The 15,405-nt window shown below is 38.3% G+C and overlaps 1 protein-coding gene across 1 annotated transcript; it reads left to right on the top strand.

Moving 5' to 3' along the window:
• Positions 1 to 12,563: 12,563 nt before the first annotated feature.
• Positions 12,564 to 15,053, top strand: LOC122655191 (glucan endo-1,3-beta-glucosidase 8-like). Its single transcript, XM_043849406.1, has 3 exons — positions 12,564 to 12,678; positions 12,812 to 12,881; positions 14,696 to 15,053. Exons 1-3 carry the CDS (start codon positions 12,564 to 12,566, stop codon positions 15,051 to 15,053), a joined length of 543 nt encoding a protein of 180 aa, XP_043705341.1.
• Positions 15,054 to 15,405: the final 352 nt, after the last annotated feature.

The following is a 15,405-nucleotide window of genomic DNA, read 5'->3' as shown; positions in this document are numbered from 1 at the left end:
CGGTAAGTAAAAATCTTCTGTGGTCACAAGTAATAACCCTGCCCCAAATCCTTTTTGATTTGTAGCTCCATCGAAATACAACTGCCATTCTTCTTCTTGGACTTCTTCTACAATGTAAATTCACCTAGAGGGGGGTGAATAGGTGAAAGTAGTGGAAATAAAAACTTATTGTGGAATTAAGCAAGTTATCGATGAAATTAAACAAACAATAAAGATAATACAAGAGATTTTATAGTGGTTCGGCCAATACTTGCCTACGTCCACTCCTCTCACCTTAGAGAGAATTTCACTAAAAATAAATCTTGAGTATGAGTAAGAAAACTCGTACAACTCTTGAGAAACGAGCAAAAGAACTCAACAATAACTAATCTTGATTTTTGAGCAAGAGAACTCAACCTACTCTTGACTCCGACCAAGAGGACTCAAACAACCATACAAAAATAAAATGGTACTAAGATTAGGATTACTTTAACCTTAGATATATGAAACTACTTTTCACCTTTGAAGCTTGAAGCTAATTGAGGTGGAGTAGCTAGAGAGGGAATGCACTTGAATGAATGCTTTGATTAAGAGAGCTTTGACTGATCAAGTACCAATGTCTTTTTGATGCTTTTGATTAGCTTTTGTTAATTGTAATTAGCCTAATTGAGCTTAGCTATTTATAGGCAAAGGTGCTCAAAGCATCTAAGACATAATGCTAATTTAAGACATAAATCTATCCTAATCCGGTATGCCATTTTCCAATTCAGTATGTCGGATCATAGAATATATCCGTTGATCAATGACTAATTCCCAACAATCAAATGCCAATTCGGTATGCTGGATTGTGATTCGGTATGCCGGATCATGATTTGGCACATTTCGTTTGGTCATAGTGAGCAAAACCCTGAAACTATGTATTGTAATTAAAAGTAGATTCGACATGCCGGATTAGGATTCGGTATGCCGGATCAACTGATTTTGCTGAAAATGGCTAAGTCCATATTTGGACAAGTATGGGGCCATTAGCTTAGGTTTAGTCCATGTAAAAATACCTCCTAGGATCACTCTACATATATGCATGCGTGAGTGTGTGCATTACATATGGACTTTAACTTTAAATACATCTTAATTCAAAAAATTAAATAAATGCTTTAAAGTCTTGTATCTCAATGAGTTGCTTGAATAGAGGTCTTTGAAAGTAGTCCTTCACTTCATAATATTCTTTGGAATCTTTATCTTGGTTCTTTGTCTTGTTGCATCAAGCTTCTACATATTCTTATATGCTCTTACATGCTTTTACATGCTCCCCCTTACTTGATGCTCATCTCTTATGAAGTCTCTCTATACAATATAACACAAGTTAGTACAACTAACTTATTTATTATCATCAAAACCATAATGGGTGATGTGTGGATTTTACCCCAACATATAAGACATAAGTCTTCATCTGGGAAGGAATCCTCTGTTGGCTGTGAATTTGACCCTACAGGATGTGCTACCAAGTGATCTGAGATTGCTCGCCCCTTTACGGACTTTTGGTTGACATACATTATGTCAAATTCTGACAATAGCAATAGCCATTCTTCCAGTAAAAGCTGGTTTCTCAAAAAGATATTTAATCGGATCCATCCTTGAAACAAGTCTGATAGGGTGTGAGATCATGTAATGCCTCAATCTCTTAGTCACCCAGATTACAGAGGTACATGTCTTCTCTACTGGAGTATAGTAAGTTTCCTACTCCAGCAATTTTCTGCTCAGGTAGTATATCACATGTTCTTCTCCATTTCTTTGATCAATCTGCGCCATCATTGATCCTATCGACACTTCCTCCACCGACAGATAGAACAGCAAGGGCTCACCCTATATTGGAGGGGCGAGTATAGGGGGATGGACTAAGTACTCCTTGATTTTCATGAAAGCATCTTGACATTTATCATTCCATTCCTTTGGCTCTTTCTTTCTCAGAAGCTTGAAAATTGGTTCACACGTCACAGTTAGGCGAGATATGAATCTGCTGATGTATTGGATACGGCCTAAGAATCCTCGTACTTCTTTCTCCGTCCTTGGTGCTGGCATTTCTGTGATGGCTTTTATTTTGTCAAGATCTACCTCTATTCCTCTTTCACTGACAAGGAATCCTAGCAATTTGCCTGCCCTTGCTCCAAACACACACTTTTGAGGGTTCAACCTCAACTTGTATTCTTTTATTCTTTCAATGAATTTCCTTAATACTGTAAAATGACCTTGCTGATCTATTGATTTGACTATCATATCATCGACATATACTTCCACTTCTTTGTGCATTATGTCGTGCAGTATGGCCGTAGCTACTCTTTGATATGTTGCCCCAGCATTCTTTAACCCAAAAGGCATAACTTTGTAGCAAAATGTCCCCCATGGTGTGGTGAAGGCTATCTTTTCTCGATCCTTTGGACACATGCTCATTTGATTATAGCTAGAGAATCCATCCATGAATGACAGTAAGGCATGGCCTGTAGTGTTATCGACCAGTATGTCGATATGAGGCAATGGAAAATCATCCTTGGGGCTGACCTTGTTTAGGTCACAGAAATTGACGCACATTCTGACCTTCCCATCCTTCTTAGGAACGGGAACAATATTGGACAACCACTGAAGGTATTGAGTTACTTGGAGGAATCCTGCATTCCATTGCTTGATGACCTCTTCCTTGATTTTCTCGCTCCATTCCAGCCGCATCCGCCTCAGCTTCTGTTTGAGAAGGCGAGCATCTGGATACGTAGGTAGCCTGTGCTGCACAATTTCTGGGTTAAGGCTAGGCATGTCTTTGTAAGACCATGCGAAGACTTCCTCGAATTCCTTGAGGAGAGAGGTCATTCGGGATACTTCTTCGTTATTGAGAGAAGAACCAATTTTGATCATTCGAGGGCATTGGTCAGTTCCTAGATTTACAAGATGAGTGTCCTCTCGGACGGGTTGAGCCTTTCTTTGCTCCAGTTGTTCCAACAAGTAGTGATGTTCAAGGACATTGTCGTCCTCAAAAGAATAAGAAGAAGAAGAAGACAAGCCATACTCGGAATCATCAATTTCATTCATAATAAGAAGGGGAGTACAGACAGACTCGATAGACTGGAAGCTTCCGACCTCCTTTGGGAAAGTAAATACAGACTAAAAAATGAACTCAGACGGGACTATATCAGAGGTGGCTAAAACTTTAGACTCAATAATGTGGAAATTTTCCATCACCCTTGCCCAATTTGCTATGGATCCTTGAAGAGGTTTTATGAGAAGCTGAGGTGCTGGCCCTCCTTCTTTCTCAATGATTGTTGTTATTTCAAATAGTCCGCCAATCCCCTGATCCTCTGGGATTCCAACCTCACTTGCTTGATCCAGTTCTATGGCCACCCAATCTACTTCATCTTTGAAGAATATCTCAAACCCTGGTTGAAGCCTGCCCTTCTCTTGATTGAACCATGGCTCATTGTTTCCACAGTAAGGAAAGTTCTCTCCTTCCTTCACAAAGTAACCGTTCAAAGTCTTGAAATAAGGAATGCTTTTGGGTGCATGGTTTCTTCCGAGACATTCTCCTTCTCGGACTGAAACCTAAACCATGACGATTAGTGTTGGCTTGTATCATTGGGAAAGTCAAAATTCCTTGCTGGTTCTTTCCCAATCCCAATCCTGAAAAATATTTCAACTTCTTCATGATCTTTACGGAGGCCTTGCTCCATGCTGTCGGGAATTTTGTTGGAATGGGTTCTTCTTCTTCTGTGGTCATGGTGCAAATATTCCCAATTTCAAATCCTCCTAGTTATACTTCTGGTAGAGATGAACTGCCCACCTCTATGTTAGCTAGTGTCTGCACCATCTCTGGGTCTCCAAAGATGGTAATCACCTTTTTCTCATGTATAAATTTCAACTTTTGGTGAAGACTTGATGCTAGGACTCCTGTCGAGTGTAGCCATGGTCTTCCAAGCAACATGTTGAAAGACGCCTGAATATCAATGACTTGGAAATCAATGGTGAACCAAGTAGGTCCTACCTTGATATTAGTGGTAGGAATTCCGATTACTTTCCTTCTGGAATTGTCATATGCTCTGATGGTTTGACTTGACAGCTTCATTTTGTCAAGAGCTAAACCCATACATTTCGCAGCTCTTAATGGCATAACATTGAGGGCTGAGCCATTGTCAATTAAGACTTGAGGGACTTGGTTTTTGTTGCATTCTACAGTGATGTAAAAAGCCCTGTTATGGTTCTTTCCTCCTGGTGGTAGGTCTTCTTTTGAGAAAGGCAGTGACTAGATAGCATAAGTGGCCCCTACTGTTACACTCGCACCCGAAATGCATCATAATACCTAGGTCAAATTGGACATTCATTTAACGGGTAATGCCACGGTGGCAATGGTCAACACCTGTGCCCTTGAGCATTAAATTCTATTATAAGTATCCCCTCAAAGTCCTAAAAGTACGGGTCAAAGCCCCCACAACTTTCCTCGATGTTTGGGCCCTAACAGCAGCAACGAAGTCACGAACGGACTCACTAGACTGGTTCCATTCGTGGATCCGTCTATAGTGTCTCTTGCCCTTTTGATGTATTTTATGTGGGACCCATGTCCCCGTGTCCCGGACACCATAACAAGATCCTCGAACAAGATGGCCTCCAACCCTTACCTTCTTTTGGTTAGTTGGGCCATGAGAGTGGGCCCACAAGACTCAATTTAAATGAATAATGGATTCTTTTAATTAGCTTGAGCCAAACAAGCCCTTAAACTAATATGCCCTTGTAGGATCTTAGGCTAAGCCAAAAGTGACCTAACCAATTAGACTTAATAGGAATGTGACCTTAGCCAAACAGGCCTTAAGGCCCACTTAAACCTAAAGGACCATCCTTAGTCTTAAGGACACCTAGGCAAACAAGCCCTAAGGCTTCTTTTGGTCCTTAACAGATAGGGTTTAGCCCTATATTCTCCCATCTCTCCCCCTCCAAGCCAAAACCGTGGAGGAGAAGAGGAAAGGAAGAAGAAGAAGAAGAAGTAAGGAAGAGGAATGGGAGGGGAAAGGAAGAAGATGGAAGGCATGGCCAAGGGGTTTGGCTGCCCTACCTTCCCTCCTCTTGCTGTCCGGACAAGGATTGAAGAAAAGAAGAAAAGGTGGAGAAGGAGAAAGGAAGAGGTAGATCTTCAAGGCTGGCTAGAGCTGGGATTGGAGGTCCACTCATCAAGGTATGTTCTATCTCTTCTTACCTCCCTCTTCTCCATTTACACTCTTGAGTTGAGTAGGTTCCTTGAGGTTGAGCTAACCTAAGGTTCCATTTGGGACTCAAGGTGAGGCTTAGCCCTTAAATGAGGCTCTAATAGTGAAGACCGAGCTCTATTGAAGGCTTCTATCAGCTATCTTGCAGCCTTAGTTGCTAATCCCCTGGTTTTCAAATCCCAAACCTCTTGTTAGACCAAAATAGGAGTTAGATCCTTGTGTGACCTTGGATCCATGAGGTAGGCCTAGGTTCTAGTGAACCTAGGGAGATCTATAACACCCCTCCATAACTCTGAGGGCCATGTGAACTCCAGGTTCCAAGATGGAGGAGAAAACCTTAAGAAATCTCAGAAAAAACTCCGACGGACGCACGAATGGAGTCACTGTCGTGGTTCCGTCCGTCAGTCCATTCAGTGTATTCTGGTAGCTAGTTCGAACGGATGCAGAAACGGATTTACTCTATTGCCTCCGTCCGTAGTTCCGTTCCCTCTCAGGAATGTCTCTGGGACCGAACGAATGCATGAACGGATTTAATTTGTTGCCTCCGTCCGTAGTTCCATTCGCTCTCGGGTGTGTCTCAAGGTTTGGACGGATGCAGGAACGGATCCAGGAGGAAGTTCCATCCGTGGATCCGTCCCTCGTGTTTTGACCTATTGGCCTGAACAAAGTCAGTGACGGACTCACCCTGTTGCTTCCATCTGTGAGTCCGTCCGTGCTGTGTTGGTTGAAACTCAACTTTAAGCTTAGGGGCATGACATGGGACCCCTCTATACGTCTTTTAACGTTTGCTCTTGCATTCTTAGGCTACCCAACTTGATGGATAGAAGGTGCACCGGTGAGATTCATGTCAACCACACTGGGTGATACCCGAGTTCGGTGAGTGGGTTTTGGGTGATTTGTTTAGGCTTGAATATCTATTAAACAATCATTATCATGCTATTACATGAATTATAAGCATCATGTGCATTGTATTATCTATCTTGATTGTGAACTGCTATGAATGTGATGTGTTATTGTTTTCATTATTGTATCGGGTCACTGTGTCGGGTGTACCGGTATCGGAACCCCAGATTTAATTATAGTACTTATTAATTTTCATCTTGACCTGTATGAGCAGTGACGTACTAGTACTTGGATACACTACAACAAAATACACTTGTAGCTACACATAGTTAACTGCTATAAAACCGCAGCTATAAATGTCCTGTAACTGCGGTTTCTTCTTGTGCAGTAACATGGGATACTTATTGCTGCGGTATTTACAAATCGCATTAACAAATGCCTTTATAACTGTGGAAACAAAAGTGCAGTCAACAATCGCAGTAATATAGAATACGTATTACTACGATTTTTAAAACCGCAGTAACAAAGGACCCTCTAACTACAGAAACAAAAACGCAATTATAAATAGCAGTAATATGATATTTTTATTACTGTGGTATTTAAAATCGCAACAATAGAGGATACTGTAACTGTGGAAACAAAACCATAGTTAAAAATCGTAGTAATATGAGATACTTATTACTACAGTATTTAAGACTGTAGCAATAGAGGACCCTATAACTACAGAAACAAAACCGCAGTTAAAAATTGCAGTACAATGGGGTACTTATTGTTGCAGTTTTAAATACCGTAGCCACAGAGGACCCTATAACTACGAAAACCAATCCGCAGTTAAAAGTCTCAATAGTATATGATACTTATTGCTGTGGTATTTAAAACCGCAGTAACAGATGACCCCTATAACTGTGGAAACAAAATCGCAGTAATATGAGATACTTATTATTGCAGAATTCAAAACCGTAGTAAAAAGCGGACCCTATAACTACAGACACAAAACTGTAGTTAACAAGTGTAGTAATAGGGGATACTTATGGCTAAGGTATTAAAAACCGCAATAATAGAGGACCTTATAACGGCGGAAACAAAATCGTAGTTATATGAGATGCTTATTGATGCGGTATTTAACATCGCAATAATAGAGGACCTTACAATTGCAGAAACATAATCTCAAAAATCGTAGTTATATGAGATATTTATTGATGCGGTATTTAAAACTACGATAACTATATTTATCCCCCAACTTGTCAGCCCTAATTTCTCTACCTATCAAATAATATACTTTAGCGGACATCTATGGTAGCGGTTGCCGAAGACCGCCATTAAAGGTAGGTATATGACAACGTATATAAACAGTGGAGGAATGTGGTTGTGATATCTGAAATTTCCGTTTATTATTTTTACACGGTGGAGGAATTCCCTCTTGCATAAATTTTTTTTTTTTTTTTATTTCTAAAAATGTGGGTCTCACATAAATAATACTTTTTTTAAAACACATATTGGTGTAGTGAGTAGATTCCTCTCCACACCGTCTGTGAGGAAATCCTCTCCCAAATTAAAAAAAAAAAAACTTGTAGAGCCCTCACTTTTTGTAAGGGTGTGCGTACATGTGTAGATCTTTTGCCTAGTTGCGTAAGGGTGTCAATTCGTACCAGCACCATAACCAAAACTGAAACCAGACCGAATAAGTCAAACTGAATTTCAGAACCAAATCCAAACATATTTTGGATACTAGTTTATTATAATATATTAATATAGGGAGACATAATGCTACCTAGTCACATGCGGGGCAAGGCCCCTACATCTAGACACAGTGCCACACGAAATGAACGCCTCATCCCCATGAAAGGCGGAAATCCTTGAGGAAGCGACACACCCTGTGTCTAGGTGCAGGACCGGACCAGGTAGCTTTCTCTTTCCCATTAATATATTATAGTATATTAATACATTATACTCTACCAAAAAAAATATCAATACATTATAATATAGATATATATATATATATATATATATATATATATATATATTATACATTATATTAATATTATTATTAGATTTTATAATAATAATAATATATACTATAGTATAATATTATAGTATAATATATTATTTTATATATTGTATATTAGAGTATAGGAACCAAGCCGAATCGTTTAAGAACTGATGTTCAGAACCGAATAAAAATCAAGTCGAACCGTACCGAGCAATTCAGTTTAAGTTTGAATCTCAAAATCCAAATCGATTTACACCCTTAAAGTTGCTTATACCTTTACATCGATAAAGTTGTATATACCTTTCTACCCATAAAAACAAATGCTTATACCGTTTTGAATTCCCATACCCAGCCATCGTTTGTGGAATTGGTATCGGAGTGGTTGATTCGTATCGATATCGGTGGAGACAGATATTGATTCCTAAGGCTGCGTTTGGTAACGGTCTGAACAAAGAATGCCCGTTCTTGACTAAGAACGTTCTTTTGCGTTCTTCGTCTGGAACGGCGTTCTGAGACCAAAAATAACCATTTGGTAACGTTCTCAAGAACGCTGTTCAGAACGGAAATGGTGTTTGGTAAAATCTGTTCAGAACAGTTTTGATGTTAATTACAATAATGCCATCCTTACCTCAAAATACATGTTTCTCTACAAACATAAATTAAAATTTTCTCATAAGTTCCTTATTTAACATAGATTAAAATATCTAATAAATTCCTAAACTTAACATAATTTAAAATATGTCTATAATTAAAATATGTCAACTTATAGTTAATTAAAGTCATTAAATTACAACTTTGACAACCTCTCTCATGATTTAATTTTCTTCTTTCTTCAAGTCTAACTTGGTAAGACCTTTAAGGATGTCTTTGAACATCTTGGCATGATTCTCCGAGGATGTAATTGCACTCTTGCAATAACCTTTCAGAAATTTTGAAGAAGACGGAGCGGATACAGCTGTTGAGCCTGAGGGACAAACCACTGATACATTAGTCTGTTGGCTAGAAGATGAGGTCATGCCTTCTTCTATCTATTGAAAAAATTCACATCCGCAATTATCACTCTATAAAATCCAACATAAGTTACATAAACAAGCCATAGTTTGGTCAAACATATACAAAAGAAACTCATTCAAATCACATTCTTGCATTGTCTCTCTGATTGAATATCTAGTTTGGTCAAACAAATACAAAAGAAACTCATGTAAGTTGCGCCATCCTACAACTTATGGCCAATTCATTTGCAATGTTTATCCGCAATCCATTCATGATTCTTGCACTCTCTCTCTGATTGAGAGTAGACATAGATGTATCATAAGGCAAGTGTACAGGATTCAGTGGATCTATGGCTACTTTGTCATCAGCACTTAAACCAGCAAATATTTTGTCTGCCTCTTGTTCGTCACGAATAAAATTATGCAACCCACAACAGGCCATCACAATGTAAGTCTGATCTCTGATTGAGTAACTAGTCATATGTTTTAATATTCTAAACCTATTTTTCAGAACCCCAAATGTACGCTCAATTACATTCCGAAGTGAGGAATGTCTGTAGTTGAACAGCTCTTTAGCAGTCTTTGGGTTTCTCCCAGCTCCCTTGTAGTCTGGAATATGGTACCTCTCACCTCGAAATGGAGTCAAGTAACCAACTTGACTTGCATACCCAGAGTCTACAACATAATATTTTCCTACACATACAAACCATTGTAAGGAAAAACTCAACTTTACCAATAAAGTACTTCATATATCAGTAGAATTAAATGGGTTTTACCTTCAGGTGGATGTGGGAACTGTAATGTTGGATCTCTCCTTGCACGTTCAAATATACGACAATCATTAGCGCTGCCCTCCCAACCCGCATAAACATACGTGAATCGCATATCAAAAGAACATATACACATCACGTTTTGTGTGGTAATGCCCTTTCGGTTTCTGTAGCGAGTAGCATCTTGTTGAGGCACTATGGCACTAATATGACTACCATCTATTGCTCCAATACAATCCTAAAAACAGATTTCATAAAATAAACTTGTCATACTAAAATAAGAAAAATTTAAATAATTGAATTTTCATACTTGTATTGATTGTATATTACCTTAAAGAAAGGATAGTATTTTGGTTTTGATTGCATGTCTAACTGAATTTTCTGGATGTTTGGTGGTGTGATCATTTCTTTTGCCAATTTTCCCATAGCCATTAAAACACGCTTGAATGTACGGCTAATGGTCTCTCCAGAATGTTGAAACTCCTCTTGAATATCTCGATTAGAGAAACCCCTTCCTACTATCATCATAAACATGGCTATTTGTTCATCCACCCTTAAATATCGACTGTCTTTTAACCACTTTCTAGATATCATCAGTGTACATAGATTTTGGAAGACATGTCTTTCCATGCTAAACTTCTGAAAGCAACGGTCCGCATGACCACTCAAAACTTCATGGACCATAATTGATCCTGGATGTCTACCATCCCTACAAGGTTCTCTTGTATATAGAGATTGTGCGGCAACTAAAGTTGCAGCTACCATTATCAAGTCATCCTCATCACTTGAAGAGTCATTACTGAACTGGTATATTGTTGTCATGACCGCTAAATATACACAACAAGTAATAAACTTTTAACATAATACAGTAAGTAAATTGTTTCAAACATAACTAAAAAAAATACAAGATTGTATCATCATACCATCCAAATTAAACATAACACAACCTAAATTGTTTCAGACCACCACACAGAATTTAAAAAAATACAAGATTGTATCATCATACCATCCAAATTAAACATAACATAAGTAAATTGTTTCAAACAACCACACAGATTTAAATAACATCACCCTATAACTCCTCCAACAGCCACATCCTCCTGTCAGGCCTACAACCAATGAATGACTCCCTCCACGGTCCTGACTCCCTAATTTGTTTTAAGGCTTTCAGATACATGTCCTTACTTATATCAGGTATCTCATCAAGGACACGTGTACATGCCAAAACACTAGTATCGATAGGAATCACTGACGTGCCATGGCCAGAAACTTCAGAAGTAGCCTCAGCACTTGCAGTTGCCTTCTCTATCTTTATCTGACATAACTTCCCAACATATCCCAAAGCAGTTGTCACACTACCGCTCATACTTCGCTTCCGTTTAGCTGTTGGAGTTCTATCTTGTTTATGGACTGTAGTCTCTTCCTCAACCTCATTGACTTCAAAGTCATCTAGACCCATTGAAGTGGTGTGGGTTGGTGTAGGTATTTCATCATCAACATCTAGATCATCAATCTCAGTTGTCACCCAGTCTTGCGTGTTATCCAAATGACCATCTCCACGGGCATAAGAATCTCTAAATATAATTTGGAGTTCAGACCAATGTGCCAAACCTTGATGCCTAAATTTTTTCCATCCTGAATTTGCCTATATACAATATCAAATAAATTATTAGATATTTACTACATAATCAACATAAGACTAAATATAATAGTTTAGATCAAACCAAAGAAGATATTAGTATAGTATTTACCGCTATAGCTTTATCCCAAACACTGTTATCGTCAACAGTAACTGTCTGGGTGATTGAGTTCCATCCAAATCCCGTAGTTTGAAGTAATGACTTGAAACTTCCATAATCTATCCTCATCTTGTTGAACTTGTTCCTTATCTGTTCCCTATCGAACACCCTACCAAGAGTGGTTTCCAACCGGGTCTGAATATCATCCCACCCATTCTTGCTGAAGGTTGCCCCACTCTTGTTGCCAGCCCTTACATTATCTACCATCAACCGAACTAGTAAGGCAACCTCAGTAGTGGACCAAGATACAGGACCAACTTTTGATTTTCCTTTTGACCTTGATGAAGTAGCCATAATATCTGAATAATAACACATACATTATGTAACAAACAATATGAAATAAAAATATCTATTACCCAAAAAAATAAATAGTCATATTCATTACCAAAGAATTGAAGAATGTTGATTAAAAAAAAAAAGAAGAGAGAAATAGGAGGCTTGATCACAATGAGCCAAGCTAGGGTTAGTCCACTTGAAAGAGAACCACTCCTCAACCATAACCAAAAGACCCAAACAATTCCATACAAACATGCTGTTTTCAAGGCTACATATAGGTATTAACCACACAGATTTGGCCCTTTTGGCCAAGAACAAAAGTACTAAAAATTATAGAACAAATTACTGAAGTAAGCGATGGGTAATCTTCAAGTAAGAACAAAAAAAATTAGAGAAGACCCACAAATCGTACAAGGAAAGCAATGAGAATTCAGTCCCTGTAAGGCCCATAAAAGGGACTGCATAGAAGAACCCATGTGCTTGTTTTTCAAGAATAAACTCCGAATTGCTGAGCTTTGATACTGCTATGCAGCAGGGAACCATTTCTCCTGTCATGAGTTGTTAAAGACAAATCTATCCCAATTACCCAAGGGGGGGAAAAGATATATTAAATGCAATTAAAGAGGGGAAAGAAATTGAAAATATGTGTTTAAGAGCTTAAAAAAACAGTCACAGATATGCAAACCAGAGACTCTGTAAAAGAGAAAGAAGAGAGGACTGAGATTTGGTGGATTTGGGTCTGTGAGTTGAAGACAGAGACAGAGCTCAAAGTTGTGACACAGAAGTGTGGAGGTAAGATAAGAGATTAAGAGGGTTTGGACTTTGGAGTTTGGACCTCATGGTTGAAATCTAGGGTTACTTTAATGACTAATGAAGGATTCGCTGACTCCTTCTTTGTTCAATAAAGTGGTTTGATTTAATATAGGTTTTCAGTTCAATTGGATTACAGTTACAGAGATAATTGGAGCATTAAGCAGTGTGACTTGCAACTGTTGGTTTGTAATAGAGAAGGAACCACAATTTTCTTCTTGATAAAGAAGGAACTTATGCTGTAGTTTGGGTTTTCCATTACACGAGGTTGGGACAATGATAAAGGTGATTTGAGTATGGATCTACGATTCTGCTCCTAATGCACACCCAGCCAATCAGAAGCTTAAAACAAGCATCAGAAGGGTATGTTATGATGAATACATGGATATATTGGATTGTTAGTTGTAAACACAAGGCAGCCCTATCATTTCTTTTTTCCTTTTCATTTCCCATATATATAAATATATATATTCTCCCCTCTTTTCCATCCATGATCGATGGAGTTGTAATAGTAGTAATGTGAGTGCTTCAGACTAAAAGAGAGAGAGAGAGAGAGAGAGAGAGAGAGAGAGAGAGAGTAAATATTGGTAAAAGTAACAAAAGAGGGAGTGTAATTTGGAAAAATTAATAGGATTGCATGCATGGATATGTGCATGTGGGAGTAATGAGTGGGAATGTGTCAGTGAATGCATGTGATTTGTGAAATGTGAATGTTGAGAATAATATGGGAAAGAGAGAATGTTGGGAATAATATGGTAAAGTAGTAGTAGTACTACTGATCAAATATGAAGAAGTAAGTAGTAGTGGAGATGTGTGGTGGTAGTTCTTTAATATATAGATGTGATGATGAGTTTCAAGTTTAATTGGAGCATTAAGCAGTGTGACTTGCAACTTTCATGATTAATTGTTTATAAAACAAAACAATGATTAGAAAGGGAAAGAGAACTGAACTTTCAAATATATCGAGGAGATATATCTAGGTTTCTAGGATCAAACATCATAATTACCACGTACCAATAAAAAGAAGAAGAAAAAATTTTAAGACCACCTACTAATCCAAATCTGGTTATTAATTCTTGTTTCTTTGAATCATGCTATGTACCGAACACTCAAACGAAGTACAAAGAATATGAACCATGTTCATGTTTTAAAAAACAATACATGATAGATGGGTTGGTTAAGAAAGAGAACATAAAGTAAAACTGGCAAAAAAAAAACAGAACAAGGAGAAAGGAAGAGTATAACAACAACAGGAGGCGTAAAATCTGACACAAAAACAGATTACATCAAAGGATAGGACCCCAAATTCAATGAGTGCCTGACCAGCAACACCCCCCCCCCCCCCCCAAAAAAAAAAGCTACAAGCAAGCTCATCCGCTATTGAGTTCGCCAATCTCCTCCTCCAAGTAAAGGTGAACTCCCCTTGGGAAGATGATTCAGCTATAGTCACTGGCTGGATGAGGAAAGCCTCTAGTTAGCCTTGGTGTTTATACCCACCTTATTTGTTTCATCATTCACATTGCTTCCTAAGAGAATACCTCATACCTCATTCCAGTAGAAGCCAAAGTCAGCAAATGAGATAGCCAATGATCTAGCCAAGCAAGGAGTAATCGCTAATAAGTCCAAAATTATGTAGTGGGGATAGTTAAGACTTCTGAGAGTTTCTTGTTATATAACTTCTGTCCGCTTTGAATAGCCCTACGTGAGCTTACTAGTTTTAACACAAATTCAAGGCTGAAATACTCCATGGATTGGCCTACTAACAACCCCTGCTTAGTGAACAAGTGCCTAGTGCACTTGGTAGCTTGTGGTGCATAAAAGCCCATTGCTACCTCTTTATATTGTTGCTTCCTTCTCTGTATTGTTCTTTGAGACTGTTTTTTTTTTCTTTCTACTTCTTCTTCTTCGTTTTAATCCATTCTATCTTGAGCTTCTTGTCCTTTTCCTTTTCTACTTGATGGGTTTCTTTGTTTTCAACAAAAACCATTAAAATTTGCAGGTATGTTGCTGTGGGCAATGAACCCTTCCTCCAGACATACAATGGCACCTTCTCACTAGTCACCTTGCTTGCCTTGCAGAATGTTCAGAAAGCCTTAAATGAGGTTGGGCTTGGAAACCGTATCAAAGCAACTGTTCCATTCAATGCTAATATCTACAATTCCCCTGTTTCAAAGCCAGTCCCTTCTGCTGGTGACTTCAGGTCAGACATACGTGAACTTACAATTGAAATAGTTCAGTACCTCAATGAGAATGATGCCCCTTTCACTGTTAATATCTACCCATTCCTTAGCCTCTATGACAATGAATACTTCCCTGTGGACTATGCTTTCTTTGAGGGGTCAGACAATGGAAACTAGTCCATTGTGGACAGAAAATATCCAATAGCAATGACTGCATCACATGCTTCCTAGACAGTTCAGGATGTTCAGGACAATTACCAATTCTGGAATTGATATAAATGATATTATGAATCAATTGTAGGAGTTATAATGATAGTTTCTTATTTAATGTTATTTCTCCAGGTCTCTGGAACATGTTGTAAAAAATACAGTAGCAGAAATAATAGCAATAAAAATGGAAAAAGAAATCCTAACAAATTAATAACAAAAATAATAAAAATGCTAGTCAAAAGATGAGTGGCAAAACTATTCAACCAACTGTCCCAACTTATGATTCAGTCTGCAAAACTATTCCCCATGAAAAGCTATA

Source organism: Telopea speciosissima, chromosome 3 (assembly GCF_018873765.1).
Source record: "Telopea speciosissima isolate NSW1024214 ecotype Mountain lineage chromosome 3, Tspe_v1, whole genome shotgun sequence".
NCBI lineage: Eukaryota > Viridiplantae > Streptophyta > Magnoliopsida > Proteales > Proteaceae > Telopea > Telopea speciosissima.
The sequence above is the reverse complement of the archived record's forward strand: the minus strand, read 5'-3'. Positions and strand labels throughout refer to the sequence as shown.